The sequence below is a fragment of the Pleurodeles waltl genome, chromosome 8, assembly GCF_031143425.1.
Source record: "Pleurodeles waltl isolate 20211129_DDA chromosome 8, aPleWal1.hap1.20221129, whole genome shotgun sequence".
In the NCBI taxonomy this organism is placed as follows: domain Eukaryota; kingdom Metazoa; phylum Chordata; class Amphibia; order Caudata; family Salamandridae; genus Pleurodeles; species Pleurodeles waltl.
This window is the reverse complement of record NC_090447.1, coordinates 99,919,881-99,934,763: the sequence shown is the minus strand read 5'-3', so window position 1 is coordinate 99,934,763 and position 14,883 is coordinate 99,919,881. Positions and strand designations below refer to the sequence as shown.

At 43.0% G+C, this 14,883-nt stretch overlaps 1 protein-coding gene across 2 annotated transcripts in view; it reads right to left on the bottom strand.

Annotated features, from left to right (window-relative positions):
• Positions 1 to 14,883, bottom strand: part of RAB6A (RAB6A, member RAS oncogene family) — a 214,502-nt gene that overhangs the window by 131,084 nt on the left and 68,535 nt on the right. For both annotated transcript variants that reach the window (XM_069203835.1, XM_069203836.1), the window contains exon 2: positions 151 to 209. In XM_069203835.1, coding sequence (XP_069059936.1) covers positions 151 to 209 — 59 coding nt within the window. The remainder of the gene's footprint in view (positions 1 to 150; positions 210 to 14,883) is intronic.

Genomic DNA, 14,883 nt, shown 5'->3' with positions numbered 1-14,883 from the left:
ATCATGTCTTCACAAGACGCAAGTACTGGGTGCAACCAGTATAGGAGCTATATGTTCACAAGACGCAATCACCAAATACACAATGTGCACACTCAATCGTTTTCAATTCTGCAATAAATCTATAACACATTTTTGTAAGTGTTTTCTTACCTGATAGGTGTTGTCAAAACTGTCATACATAAATCTGGTGATCAGTGAAGTCTTTCCAACTAAAAGAAACAAAAAACACACGAGGGTTTACTTTAATGCTGTTTTTGCTCAAATATTGATCATGTAACTACATAACATCAAGGACTCTACCGAATTGCAAAAATGTACTCGGAGCCAACAGCCAAGTCAAGCTATCATCATCATACTAAAATCTAATACATTGTCTGAGTGCTTTACTCCCCCTTTGGAATCAGGGATCACCTGGTTCTAGCCAGCCACCGGGGCTGCTGCACAATAGAAACGCGGTTTACTAAAGCCTTAGGAAACAATGAATAACCAAAGAAACCGTTTACACAGAAGTCGAAGGGAGCCAAACCCAAACACCACATGAGACTGGATTCACTTTAACCCAAGCAAAAACTCAAAAGACCACGCAGAAGGCCACGCTCTCTGCCTAACTCTCAGGAAAGCACTGACTGAAGTTAACTGAAGATAAAACGGGGGTCTCGGGCGTAATAACATCGACTCCACAATCGTCAGGAACTACTTAGTCCCATTGCTCCGAGTGTGCAAGTGGTTCTACTTCCCAAAAGGACGGGGCAGCATGAGCGGAGCAAGGGCGTAAACAACACTGAATAAGGTGGTAACAAGTGGTCAGTGTTAAAAGGCTCCTGCTCTCCTCGCTGGATCTAGTTCTGGATCATCATCTAGAGCAGCTACAGCACAGAGCGCACACCTTACACCAGCGTGTTCACGTTTTGTGATCTGATTTTTGTGCAGCTTTGATTCGGTGCGGTGGACGTATTTGGTAGATGACCAAATTTGTTGCATTCCATGACACTTTTAAACTATGACAGACATACTCAAGAATAAAAAAAAATTAAAAAAAATGTGTTCTGTTTTGTGAAGAATCAGAACCCGTCGCTACTCTGATCAACTTCTTTCCACTATTCTCCTCTTTCTGCAACTCTGGATCATTATTTTCTAACCTGCTGCTGTTTATTGCTATTTGTTCTCTCTTACAGTTCACTTTCATGAAACTACCGCAATGAAAACCACATGCTTCCTAAATATGTGGGAGTTACTTGAGACAGCTTACATTCAACTTAGATCACAGTCTGAAAAGTAGTTCTAGGTATTGTAAATAACACTCAACCCATAAGTTGAAAGCAGGTTGCACACCTAAAAACCAAGGAGAACCTTTTGACAATACTTTTCTATTAAACAAGCATATGACATTTTCAAAATATAAATAAAATCTTTGCCCATGCATTGATGAACTGATTTAGCAACAGGATATAATAATTTCAAATTTGGATAGCACAGCTATAAAACCTTTTACAAAAATACATCAAATAATATAAAACCGCAACGGATAGGATTGTGGTTTGCACACACAATTTAGAAGCACTATGAAGAGAAAGAACTCCTCACGTATACTCCTAAAGTGAGAAATAAAACTATTTCCAAAATAAGAATGAAGTGATCTATAAAGCCAAGTAAAGTCACAAGAAAAAATACTATGTTTACAGGAAGGCACACAGAAATCAATAAATACCTTTAACCAGTTACATAATCTCTTTAGTAACAGGTCCAACCTCAACTCTCGTTGAATGATATCTCCCTCCCTCGTGTCCGGATACCAGTATCTTCATATCCCCCACAGACCACCTCTAATTCAGCATACCCATCCTCTTTAAACAGCTCAGCCGACACAGGACTCCTGGACAAAAATTGTGCAGCCAATTATTTTTCCACCAGATACTCCCAACTGATATTTCTGCAGGCAAAACTTCCATTTGGAATGTGCCATAGCACTATCACCCGCAGAAGAGCTGAACATACCCAAGGGGCTTATAATCGGCACAAAATGAAGATGGAAACCCACATGCATGTTTGAAAGTGCCAAGTTCCCTACCACAGTACAAAGGCCTCCTTTAATATTGCAGGATAAGTAGGTTCTCCGCCACGTCAGGCCCTCAGGGGAGGGGAAGGGGCTTATTTGTTCTTATCTTCCATTTTGTCTCTTGTAATCAGTAGCGTCTGCCATAACAATGCTTGCATCAGTGTTAAAATGTTTAATGGTTGGCCTACATTAGATCTGCTTTGATCTGCATTTCCCAAACCAAATACATCTATTTTTTTTCCCCAAAACCTTTCCATAGTAGAGCGGTTTTGTTTGCAACATGCATAGTTATTGAACCAGCCCCCCAAATTAGCCTAATTGGACTTTGACACGTGGGGAGCAGCTTCCTCAATTTCACTCAATCGTCACCACTTTGAAATAGGCATCCCAAATAACCCACCCAACCTCAGCAAATCTTCATTTAACCCTTCTCAGGGCCAATCACTCCTTTCCAATATCTCCAAAACTATACACACTCTCCTGTCCTACTCGCTCTCGCCTTTTACACCAGGTCATTATGGAAATGCTACTACCCTTCACATCACTGAACACCATGCTCACTACTCTCTGAAACACGGAGGGCGCAAAAAACAGATGACATAGCGTTCGCTTATATCAGTAAGTTGCCACCGGAGTCACTAGAGACTTTTTGGACTCTCATTCAAAACAATCTGGTGCTATGCACCAACATTTTCAAAAATATGAACTCTTCTGCATCCTTCAGGATACTCAAAGTTTCCACAATGTTGGCAAGGTGTTCAACCAAGATGTTACCGTTGAGAGTGCGCATGTTAGACGATCACAAATACTTGTTGGGCTTGTGTGCCAAAAGACAAGTTGTGAGCCCAATGCACACAAATTGTCTAATTCACACTCCAATTTTTCCCCCAAACTTAAAGTGAGTGTGTGCGCTGAAAACTCAAAAAGGGTGATGTACAGGTTATGCACACCCTTTTCAACTCACTTTACTCATCTTACCCTAGCGATTTCTACCCACCTTTGCCATGCAGACTACCACTTTAGCTTCTATCAAATCAAGCTTGAGGATACAATTAAACTCCCCAATCAGTGATACTGTGGACAAAAATGTAAGAGTGGTGCAGAACTTCAATTTTTTGTGCACTCAAATTTTACAGACCTCCTCCAATAACATACCCAATAATATATCAAACACAGATCTCTTTTGATAGTACAGTGTAGCTCTCATCAGTCAAAGCCCTAGTGCAGCACAACCGAACAAAAATTCCAGAGGGCAGATGAAAAGGATACTAGACGTCGGACATAGAAACAAGCCCTGTATGATTTAACTGTATTAAATTGCGATATATAAATGCACTACAGAGTGACACTGAACAATCAGGGCACCCTACATAACTTTGCCTATTGTTTTTATGTGTGATTTTATATAGAACAACTCTTACCGACAGAGAATGTAAGTACACTTTACAAGTAACTCCAGAAATCATAGATGCTGAAAAACCATTACATAAAACAAGACTGCAAAAAAAAAAAAACGCTGCATAATCTGTGGACTGGGGGTGCATTGATGGCCTCACAGTTTACAACTTTTACACTGTGTCTGGCCTTCCGTAGAACCATCTGATAGAATTGTTTATAGACATCTAGCAGACTCCACATTCAGAATTACCTTGAAGCGACACCCCAATGGATCACAGCACCTATCCATTGCACATTTTCTAATAAAATAATTATGCAGACCACGTTCAAATGCAGAAGGACCCTTTATTTGAATATAGAAAATAAATGCTTCATCTCTTCTTTGCTATTCATTTCCTTTCCCATGCCAACAAGATCAGGAATAGAAGCCATGTAACTTGCGGATCTGGCTAAGTAAACCTTTTGTGGAGACAACCCACTTTCCAGACAAAGGCATTACAGCAATCCGTGTTTCTGCAGAGAACTTCCATTAGGATAATCTCAACCAGTAAATACTACATGACAGCCTTCATCAATAATGCATCAAACTTCAAACCACAGGGAAATGCAACTCTTCCTCCGTTAGCAAAAACACAGCAGTCATGTAACATTACCAACTGCTGCTACGGGTATGCAGCACATTTCTGCAACCCACAAATTTACCCAGATCACCCAACTTTCAACAATGTTGGGTTTTCAGACTTGTAGGCGATAGTTGTAAATTGGGAAGCTCTTTGTAAATAACTGGATCCCTGGCATTAACTGGAAGTTAGCAGTTTTAAGTAGGGCTTGATCCTGCTGTTCACCGAGACTTGACATGATTGAAGTGCAGAGCCTGCCTCCGAGCAAGCGAGATGATGTGCTTCCTCCCCGAAGACAGCAGCAAAACAGCTATTAAGAAAGAATCCCAATGCCAGGGGTGGTTACTAGCAAAGGCTATGAAGCAGTCTTTTAGGAATCAACCTTTTACTGTGTGAATAAAGTCTTGCCAACAACGGTGAGACGAGATATCCAGCAGGCCGTCACAAACACTGCTGCCTTAGAATGGCCAACGTGAACACAGAAACCATCAGAAGAGGCAACCAGATTACGCTAACATACTTTGACACCAAGCTGAAGCAAACCCTAATGCAAGTAGGTCACCTACTAAAGATGTATCGGGAGAACAGCACATCAGGGGCTACAAATACAAGAGGACCAATATCTACAACTTAAGGCTTCACTGAAGTTCAATTGATGCTTCAGTGTGCTTTTAAATGAGCATTAGCAGCTGAAATACAGGTTATTTCAAACGAGATTCTGCTGAACAAGAAACGGAACGAACATGAACATGTATCATTTACTTACGTAACAAGCACTGGCAAAGCCAACAGGTTTTGCCTTTGGCGCAGAATCCTTTAAAAAAAAAAAAAAGAAAAAAAAACGTCCGTACGTCCAGACACAACGTGCACACAGCGCATACCCAACATGGCACCAAGACTAAGATTACATGAACTACATAAAAAATAATGTTTTCACTTACATTTTACATGGACATTTGCAGAAAGCCCATTTAAAATAATTTTCAAGACGAATATTCACCAAATATAGATGAGTGGCTCAAGAACATGTAACAGTCTGCTCAGCTACAGTAATAAACCTACAAACGGATTGCCACAAAATGTAACTTAAGAGGAAAAAAACATTACAAGACCACAATATGTAAAAGCCATTTTTCAAGAGTATTCCTAGGAAAAAATAATACAATCATTAATGAAAAAAACAGAGGTTAGCCAACCAGATGTACTGATTTAATTTACAGGTTTTTGCAACGCGCACAATGTTCTATTGCTTTGACAAGATGAAGCTGGACAGGAGTCATTAAGAATCTCAATAGATGCGAGTACTGGAGCCCTCCCCACCATTACTTGGTTGGTACCCTCTTTGAGACACTTCTTAGTGAAATGCCAATTCTGAACAGATCAGTTTGCATGAGTCTCATGCCCAAAAGAAGGGGAGCCAATAGTTTGAGTGTGGGTTCCAAGGACCCGTATCCATGCCTTGATTTGTGAGAAGGAAGGAAATACCACAACAGGTATAGGCAGGGCCAAAACCCGTCACCTCCGTTTTGAAAAGGGAGGTCATAGATCATACAATGACCCTTTAAAGTGTCATGTAAGTGTGTGAAGCTAAAGTTCCAAATACAAAACTTTAATGATGGATGTAAACACAAACAGATTTTGGTAATGTGGGCAGGTCTGGTACAGAAAGCAGCAGTAACCCCAGATACCAAAGAAGGGATAGACACCTCATCCATTCCTCACATGACCTCTGCTACGACCTTGGCACCTTCTTCCACTGGAAAATTCAGGCTATATACAAAGGCTTCATGTACCAAAACCTGCCCGCACCACCCACAAATGCCATCACGGACCCCACACCACACTGGACTCCTCTGTCCATGACCCACCAAGTCAATGCCATCTCACTGTCCTGTTTCCACACCCTTCAACTCATTCGAAAGATCTTCAAGTGGATCCCCACCAACACAACAAGGACAGTCACCCAATGCACTCGTAAGTATCAAACTGGATTATGGCAACGCACTCTATGCAGGCATCACCAAGAAACGGCAGTCAGGACTACAAAGAATCCAGAAAGCAGCATACAGGCTCATGCTCGACATCCACCGACCCAGCCAAATCTCCTCCCACCGCAGAGACCTACATGAAGTAAAGTGATGTAGGGTGTAGTGGCATAGAGTCAGTGGTGCAGAGTAGACTAGAGTGGTGTAGAGTGCAGGGGCATAGAGTTGAGTGATATAATGTTAAGAGCACTGGCGCCTAGTGCATTGGCATAGAGTGCAGTGGCATTCAGAGCAAAGCCGCAGAGTGGAGTTATGCAGAGTAAATTGGTGTGGCCCAGACTGAAACTGTCAAGAGCAGTGCCGAAGACTGCAGTGGTATCGAATAGAGTAGTGAAGAGTACACTGGCATAGAGTAAGGTGGTACATGGTAGAGGTGCATAGCGTAAAGCGGCACAGAATGGAGTAGTGCAGAGGCATGGAGTGGTGTAAAGTGGAGTGCAGTTTTGTGGAGTGACGTGGTGCACAGTACAGTGGAGTAGCATAGAGTGGAGTATTCATGGTGTGGTAGCACTGCCATTACAGACAACGCATGTTCAATTAAAATGACAATTGCATTTGCACAAACATATGACTTACTAATAAAACTAAACAAACCAGACGAAAATGTGCAGAAATCACATCATCTAGCTTAATGATTTGTGTTGATCCTATTAAGGTATTTGTTTACAACACTTCAGAAATGAAAAAATGTGCTTCATTTGTGTGTTACTGAAATACTTACAATTTAAGTATTGTGCGCTAGAAATACCTCTTCCCTACTCCCAGTATCCAGCAGGATTGTCATAAATCCTATTACTTTGATGTCAGAGAAAGAAAAGTGAACAAACGCACTTGGAAGACAGCACCTGACATTTGACCTAGGTTTTTGAATGCACAGCAAAGGTGACGAGATAAGATTTAAAAGTCTGTTAACGGAAAGCTTCTTTGTGGAAGAATACAGAAAATACGGTTAAGGCAATGGGAGCAAATGGAAAACCAGAAAGTGTGAGTTACAAATCACAAAGCAAATGGTAATCAACAAGCAGACTGCATTACTAGGTCAACTTTCTGAAAGTCCCCAAAGTAGACAGGGCTGCCTCGAAGGCTGCGACCTAAAAAGGATTGATATGTTCTAAAGGGACAATCATACCCACAAAAGAGCTCATTAGTCCTACTGATCAACTTAATTGCAATAAGATAAGCAGATGATTAGGTACTCAGTGTGTCACTCATTGAGAAAGACTGCAAAGCTTCTTACAAAGGGTGCCAGATGGGGGTTGTGGAAGTAAAGGCAACCCTCTTTCAGATCTATGGTAAACTCTTTCTAATCTCATTTGGAACATCAACTAGATCTGTGCTAAAGTGATCTTCATGAATGACTCCTTTGAGAGTGGAATGTTGATGAGGATGACAACTAGAGCAGTAGAGAAATAACCTATTTGTCTGCTGCAAAAGATAGGAAATTCTTTGAACTGATCTTTTTGGAGAGCTCCTTTACAGCTCCCAAATCTATAACCTTCATAGTCCTGGTTAGGCCTTCCCTACACAAAGACTTAACTGTCTACAGTAGATGGATGTATTGCATCTAATACTTTAACACATACCTTAAGTGGGTTCTGCCTCAGCCCACTTCAAACTACTGACATTTCCAGCCACTGGCTTGAGCGATTGTCAATCACATGTTATATCAGCCCACAGACAACTGGCTCTCAACAATTTTCTTTTGACCTTTTGTGCCCTTCTGCCGCGCAAGTAGTGCATTGTAGTGCATGCACAACTATTTTCCACTCACTCCATTTCCATCCACGCTCTCGCTGATGCTTTCAATCCCACGCCCCTTCTCACCCCCTACTCTGTGTGCTCCCAGGTCCGCTTTCCACCCAGCTCTCTGGTCGCTGCCCACTAAGGGTGTGGTAGCCTACCATCTTTGAATTACTAAAAATGATGGCAAACGCAAACAAGTATAGGAAAGTCAATCGCTCCATCCTCTAGTGTCATTTGTGCAACACACCGGCTTTAACCAATGCTTGCCATACAGGTGTGTACGTTAAGGGGGGACAGCTAGAGAAACGAGAAAATAATGTATTTATTCCATGGTAGTACAATAAATGCGGCTCAACGACAGGTTATTCATAGCAACTTTACTAATAAACACACATTCACACAATACTACAGTCAAACTGTCAAAATCGAGTCGGTTACCACAGTACAGCAAAAGCGACAGGGGAAAAAAAAAAAAAAAAACACTATTCACTGCCCCCCAGATTGCTCGTAACAATTAGTTTAGCATGGAACTGCTCTCCTAAAAGTCAGGCTAAATCTTTAAAGTGATTTTAACGTGCTGCACAAAATTAAGCACTTGCATTCTGGTTTTGGTTAAACATTTTATGTTAAAACAAATGCCATGGCATAAACTATATATGCATATGTGCACAGCATATTACGCTATTTGCTACCACTGTTTAGCGAGGAGGGATTTGCCCGTTTTACTGTTGATACCCGTCGGGCTATTTTGGCCTCTTGTGTGCAGTGGTCCGCTCAACAATGGTTATAAATAGCAAATTACACTGGGCATGCGCATATGTGGTATATACCAAAGAGCCCGGATATTCATACACTGTGTCAGTGTTAGTATGTTTAAGTCGCTTGGTTGGGAATGTGTGCTGGTATCTGATTCTAGGGTATTTTGAGCACCTAGGAGATTATTTTTTTTAAGTTTGTTTAAAAAGACACTGGTGTCAATCGCCTGGTAACAAAGAAGGCGCTGCAAGAATGCAAGGCACACGGGGCTGAAAAGAGTTATCGTTTCACCATTTTCTAAATTACATGTCATGTCAGTTTATTTATGAAAGACGCTGAATTATTAATAAGGAGCTTCTATGGCCGCACTCCCGGTGTCAGGACGACTTCAGAAGAAACTGAAAATAATCTGGGGGTAAAGCGAATACTGGATCTCTGTGGCGTGCGGAAGCAGCCGATACAAAGATTTATCCACAGTCAAGCAAATGGAACGGGTCTCCCTCCCAGCAGCCCCATCTTAACACATTGGTGGGAGGACCCCTCCGCAGCCTCGGGAAGGGAGGAAGATGGACAGCCCAGGCCCGAGTCCGCATGAACATTCAGCCGCTCGAGCCGAGCGAGCAATGCAGCCGAGGGAAGGGAAACGGCGCGAAATGAAGAGGGATGGCGTCTGGTCCCAGTAAAATAAGGAGCCTCCTCTCCTCGGCCAGGAGGTGACAGCGAGCAAGGGGGCACTGCGGCCAGGAGGGGGCGCTCATGAAAGCAGCCCAAGCCCGGGCTCGGAAGGCGAGCCAGGCGCCCTCATGCCCCAGGGGCGGCTGCAATTTGCCTCTTTGCATCGAGCGCAGAAAAGGTTTTTTTTTTTTTGTTTTTTTTTTAACTTAACTGGAAGGGCAACAATCGATTTAATTAAACTATTCGGGTGGCCTTCTTGATCCCGCAGGGACGATTTTTACTGACAAATTGGCTCTGGATGTGTTTTTTTAAATGCCCTCATTCACGCTCCACCTGCTTCGAGGGCCTCTGGGAGAGATTATAGGAGGGGGCACCTCAGGCAGCCCTTTCAAGGGGACACGAACATTAATTAAGTCATGGCAGTAAAATAAAAAGCAGCTGATTATGTGTAGGATAGATGATCTTTTGGAGAGGCCAACGCTAAAGAAAGGGATATATGGATATTAAATACAAGAAAACATGCAGGATGTTCGACTGGATACATATTCTTGCTGTATGTGAACATTAAAGACCAATTAAGAGCTGCAACTAATGTGAACGTTTTCACTTTTCTACAGATTGATGACCTAACCTCAAATATGCACAATGATATATAAATACATTTACTCTTGTAAGCTTTACTTTGTCGACCCATCACCATGTCGTGTCTCTATCAATCTATCCTCTATCCCCACTCCTACTCATCCCAAACCCATTCTACTACTTTTATTTCCAAAATAACCCTGCCTAAGCTCTTCCCTCCTCCTCCACATCTAGCTCACCAAACTTCAGTTTACTACCATGATCTCCCTAACAACCCTACTAAATTCTCCCTCAGTTATCTCACCTTTGACTCATCCAAAGCACCGCCTGCTACTATGATCTCCCTAAACCTTTCCACAGACTCTTCCCTCCTCCATCCCCCCCCTTTACTCATCCCAAGCCTCATCCTATTATTATAAACTCTCAATTAACACTTCTGGATTCTCCCCTATCTCTCCATGACTTGAGGTAATCCAACTAACAAACTTGCATATCCTCTGCTCAAATTAACTCATAATAATACTAAAACCGTACTCATATTTCTCTATACTAATCCACCAATAATTCCTCTTGGGTTCCGGAGTAGCGTGCTACTTGCCAAAAAGCAATTCAATGCCTCGTCAGGGCGTAATAAGCACTATATAAATACTATTACAATGCAATGACAGGTGAAATTGTCCACAATTGCAGGTCCATTCAGAAGAAAACTTAAGCCTTCACACTATTTGTGAACATTCGTTAAGAAGTACATCTTCATTTAAAACGGAAAATTATTCAAGTTTAATAGAAACATAAGTTTTTAAAAAGATCAACTGGTGAGTGATTTCACAATACGGTTCAAAACCCAGCCTGCCATCAAACATACATTCTATAGTGGTTCTTGTTGACGACTTAACGATGCACGATTGTGCAAAGTGAAAAAATGTTTCCATCTCTTCAGGTAATGTCTTCTTTTGTGATGACAATTTTAAACACCTAATGCAATAGACAGTGAACAGGCGTGGCAAATGTAATACAAATAAAGAACATGGACATAACGGATGTGAAGCTTCACACACCCCCCTGAAAATCTGGCAACTGCTACTCCCGGATTTACTATCACACTACACGCAGAGTGCTGTCACTCCATGCTTTGTTACTTTGCTGCTTCTTTCTACTCTGAGATGCAGCATAAATCACAAATTATCACTACTTAATCTGAGTAACATTTAATCTTTAGAAATCTCACTTTCCATTTCAAAATCTTTACATCAATAAAGCAAAGGCAATAATCTAAAATAAAGGAATAAAAACACCTATATGGCTGAACCATGGATGCAGAAGATATTTGTTTCAGCAGAGTACGAGCATGGCGGAGAAGCCGAAAAAGTAAGACTTAATACAGAAAAGCAATGTTGCAAGCAATGGTCCTCCATATTTAAATATATGGAATTTTAAACAAATATGCATGGATCCATTACACTGTAAACATGTATGGCTCATAATCCCGGCTCTCCCTTTTGAACTTCTAATTTTTTTAGGTCTCGCCTACAAATACCTTTTAGCTGTCTATTACTTAGACATATTACGCACAATACCAATACTCAATCAATGGGCTGACCAAAGTCCATTATCACTGGCTGGCTTTCATGTCAGTCTCACTTGACTGCTTCCTATTCAATGCTTTCCTTACTCTTCTTGCATTTGTCCCTCAGGAGGCATAATTTCTTTGCCATCCTTTTGACTGGGGGCCTGGTACCCTTCCACCGCTCACATTCAGGGAACAATGTTTTTTTCTTCTTTCCACGCTCCAAGGGAGTGAACATGTTTTCTTGCTCTCCCTTGTTTGCTGCTTTCCCTCTCATTAAAAGTCGCTCCCTACACACACTGTTTCCCCACCTCATCTTGTCTCTAGCCCTCCCCTACTCCTCCAGGCTTTTGCTTTTTATTTGCTCCTCCCTCTCAGCCTCGAGCTCATTTGTTGCCCCCGCATCCCTCCCCATTGCTCCCACATCCCTTGTGTTGATTTCTCCTCCACCTGCCACACCCATCAGGCCTTTGTGATGTTTAAAAAAGAAACGGTGTTTAAGGAAAACAGAATGGAGCGTTCAGCAGCTACAATTTGTTCCTGAGCCTCTCCTTTTTCAACACGCAATTTCACGACGATTTATTTATTTTTTAACAGCTCAAGATTGACATCTGCCATTTTGGAAATGGTAAAACAAATGGTGGTAATGTCATGCTACATGGACACAAATGCATGTATGAATACAGGTCTCCATTTAAAAAAAACATAATATGCGTTTCCCCCTCTTTTTCCTGATGCCAAACAGCACTAGCAACAAAAAGTAAAAAACAGGCCTGCATTGGCAATCAAACGTTAACTATTGGCTCTGCTTACGCTCGTTTAAGATTTAGCTTTACGTAACTGCACTAGACTGGCCCCTAAACCTTCTCAAGTTTAAATCCAGCCTCCGCTTTGCTGCCTGCGTCAGTCATAGCTGGTCCTGCAAGGGACAAGGCACATCCTTCGAACCTGAACACGTACTAGCGAGCAGAGGCCTCTGCCAGCACGGACCGCTCTCTGCCAGCACGGACCGCTCTCTGCCAGCACGGACCGCTCTCTGCCAGCACAGCTAAAGGACCCTTTACACTAACTGGTGAGAAACCATGCAAGTTTTAAAACATTTTAAAGAGTGGTTGGAAACATTCTTGTGTTCGTTTTTCTAAGTTTTCCTTTCCGATGATGATATTTCCGTGTGGTTCATGTACGCTCTGTAAGGAGTATACATATAGCACGTCTGGAGCTCTTACCATACTTCGAAGCAAGGAACACCGGAAGAGTCTCTCTCTGCTCGGCACTGCGAAGCTATGGCCCCATCTGCCTGCAAATGTCTTCTTTGTGACACCACGGAAAACATACCTTGCCAAGCCACCACCATCGTGCTGTCTTGTTCCTCACAACACCACGCAGAAGCATCTGCTTCCCTCACTCGTGTGAAGTTAGCAGCAGTTCGCCAGGCAATATGAAGATTCTCATGCCGGAATAAGCCGAAGAAATGCAGGGTTTAGTTGGGCACCTGTGCCGGAATAAGCCTAAGAAATGCAGGGTTTAGTTGGGCACCTGTGCCGAAATAAGCCTAAGAAATGCAGGGTTTAGTTGGGCACCTGTGCCGAAATAAGCCTAAGAAATGCAGGGTTTAGTTGGGCACCTGTGCCGGAATAAGCCGAATAAATGCAGGGTTTAGTTGGGCACCTGTGCCGAAATATGCCGAAGAAATGCAGGGTTTAGTTGGGCAACTGTGCTGCAATATGCGGAAGAAATGCAGGGTTTAGTTGGGCACCTGTGTAGCTGTTTCTAAATATGCCTTAGAAATGCAGAGTTTAGTTGGGCCCCAACATTTAACAGTGCAGCAAGTCCACCTGTACACAGGCGCATGGCCCATCACCTCGCTGGGCGCGCATCAGGACTGGTCTCTGCGCAGAGAACAAGCTGCACTGTCGACCAGGCAGGACTGGGGGGGCGGAGGCGGGTGCTCTCCTGGGTGTCCCCGGAATCAGCATGACAGGAGCCCACGGAGCTGAACCCCTAAACGGTGCAGCCCGGCGCTGATAACCAATACTTAAAGAAACGCCTACAACATAATTTTTAACAATTTGACAAGTATCACTTTTGCCTCCACACAAATAAAAAGTTATCCATACAACTTTCAGCTACAGCTTGCGGCAAAGAAGAGAAGAGATGACCGATAATACAGCGTGGAGTGAGAAGAGGAAACCCGCAGACTCCGGGGGTGGATTGTCTAGAGAGCACTTCCTGAAAAAACTCAGCCTAACACTCCAATCCAATGAACACCGCCTTGCAAAAGAATAAGCAACAACAACAACAAATTAAACTAAAGACTCGCTCCAGTAGCTTGCTCTGCATCTATGCCAAGGGACAACCATCTCCGAGCCTGGTCAGGAACACCACACAAATCCCAACAGTGTAACTACGGCATCCTGGGGTGCAAAGGCCCCGGATACACACAAATGCGGCCAAAAAGAGACCTCGAGACCACCTTTTCCAGTAGTCCTTTCCTTCAGAGTGTAACCTCTTTGACCAAGCGTGCCAGGGCCTCCGTTGTCTATTACACTCGACCTTCTGATGTAACAAAGCTGAATTGGTGCTGGACGTGAGCCTCTCACATACTGTTCACCACAACATGACCAGGCCAAGGGTGAGGAGCTCGCCCCTCGACCTGCTGTTTACATCCTGGGCCTAGGGCAGCCACATTTCTACAACCAAACCGTCCCATGCAGTGTCACTATGTTGTCTGGGGTACACAAGTACAAGGTAACATTACGCTGACACGTTAATAGACCGCAATGTAACTTCCTCGGACATCTAATTCACACAACTCGGACCACCCTGAAAGAATTACTGTGCACAGGACAGACAGGTCATTTGCTGTGGCTGAACATTAGAGACAGCGCTTATAAGACCAAGGTCAACACGAGACGAGACCGGAAACAGAACCCCATACACATACACAAGTCCCACCCCTGAACTCTGCCCTTCACTGAACGTGGGACGACATGACACTACAATACGAGTGTTTGATCTTTTGACTTTGCAATCCTAGGCTTGTCTGCTGCGGGGCATGATTTATAGGCCTTGCTCTCCCAGCAATGACCTGTCATTTTACTGCTGGGGATGGACCGCATCCTTGATGACTTTAATTCAGTTATCTCACTAGTGGACTTGCTGCTGAACCATTTGTCTTCTCTGCCTCGGACAGCTGAGTAATCACCACAGAGAGAAAAAACGATTAAATAAAACCAAAGATCCTTCCCCCATCTCCTCATCTCAAGGTCTGGTATCAAACTCCCCCTTGTACAGCTTTTATTCTACATCCCTAAACATAAGCGTGGGGCGCTAGCCCACATGAGATGACCGACAAATGACTAAGTGGGTGTCTTTGCCAAAAGTGTGCCTTTTCTCCACAACATAAATCAGGGGTAGGGGAACCAAGAAATGACTAGCAAA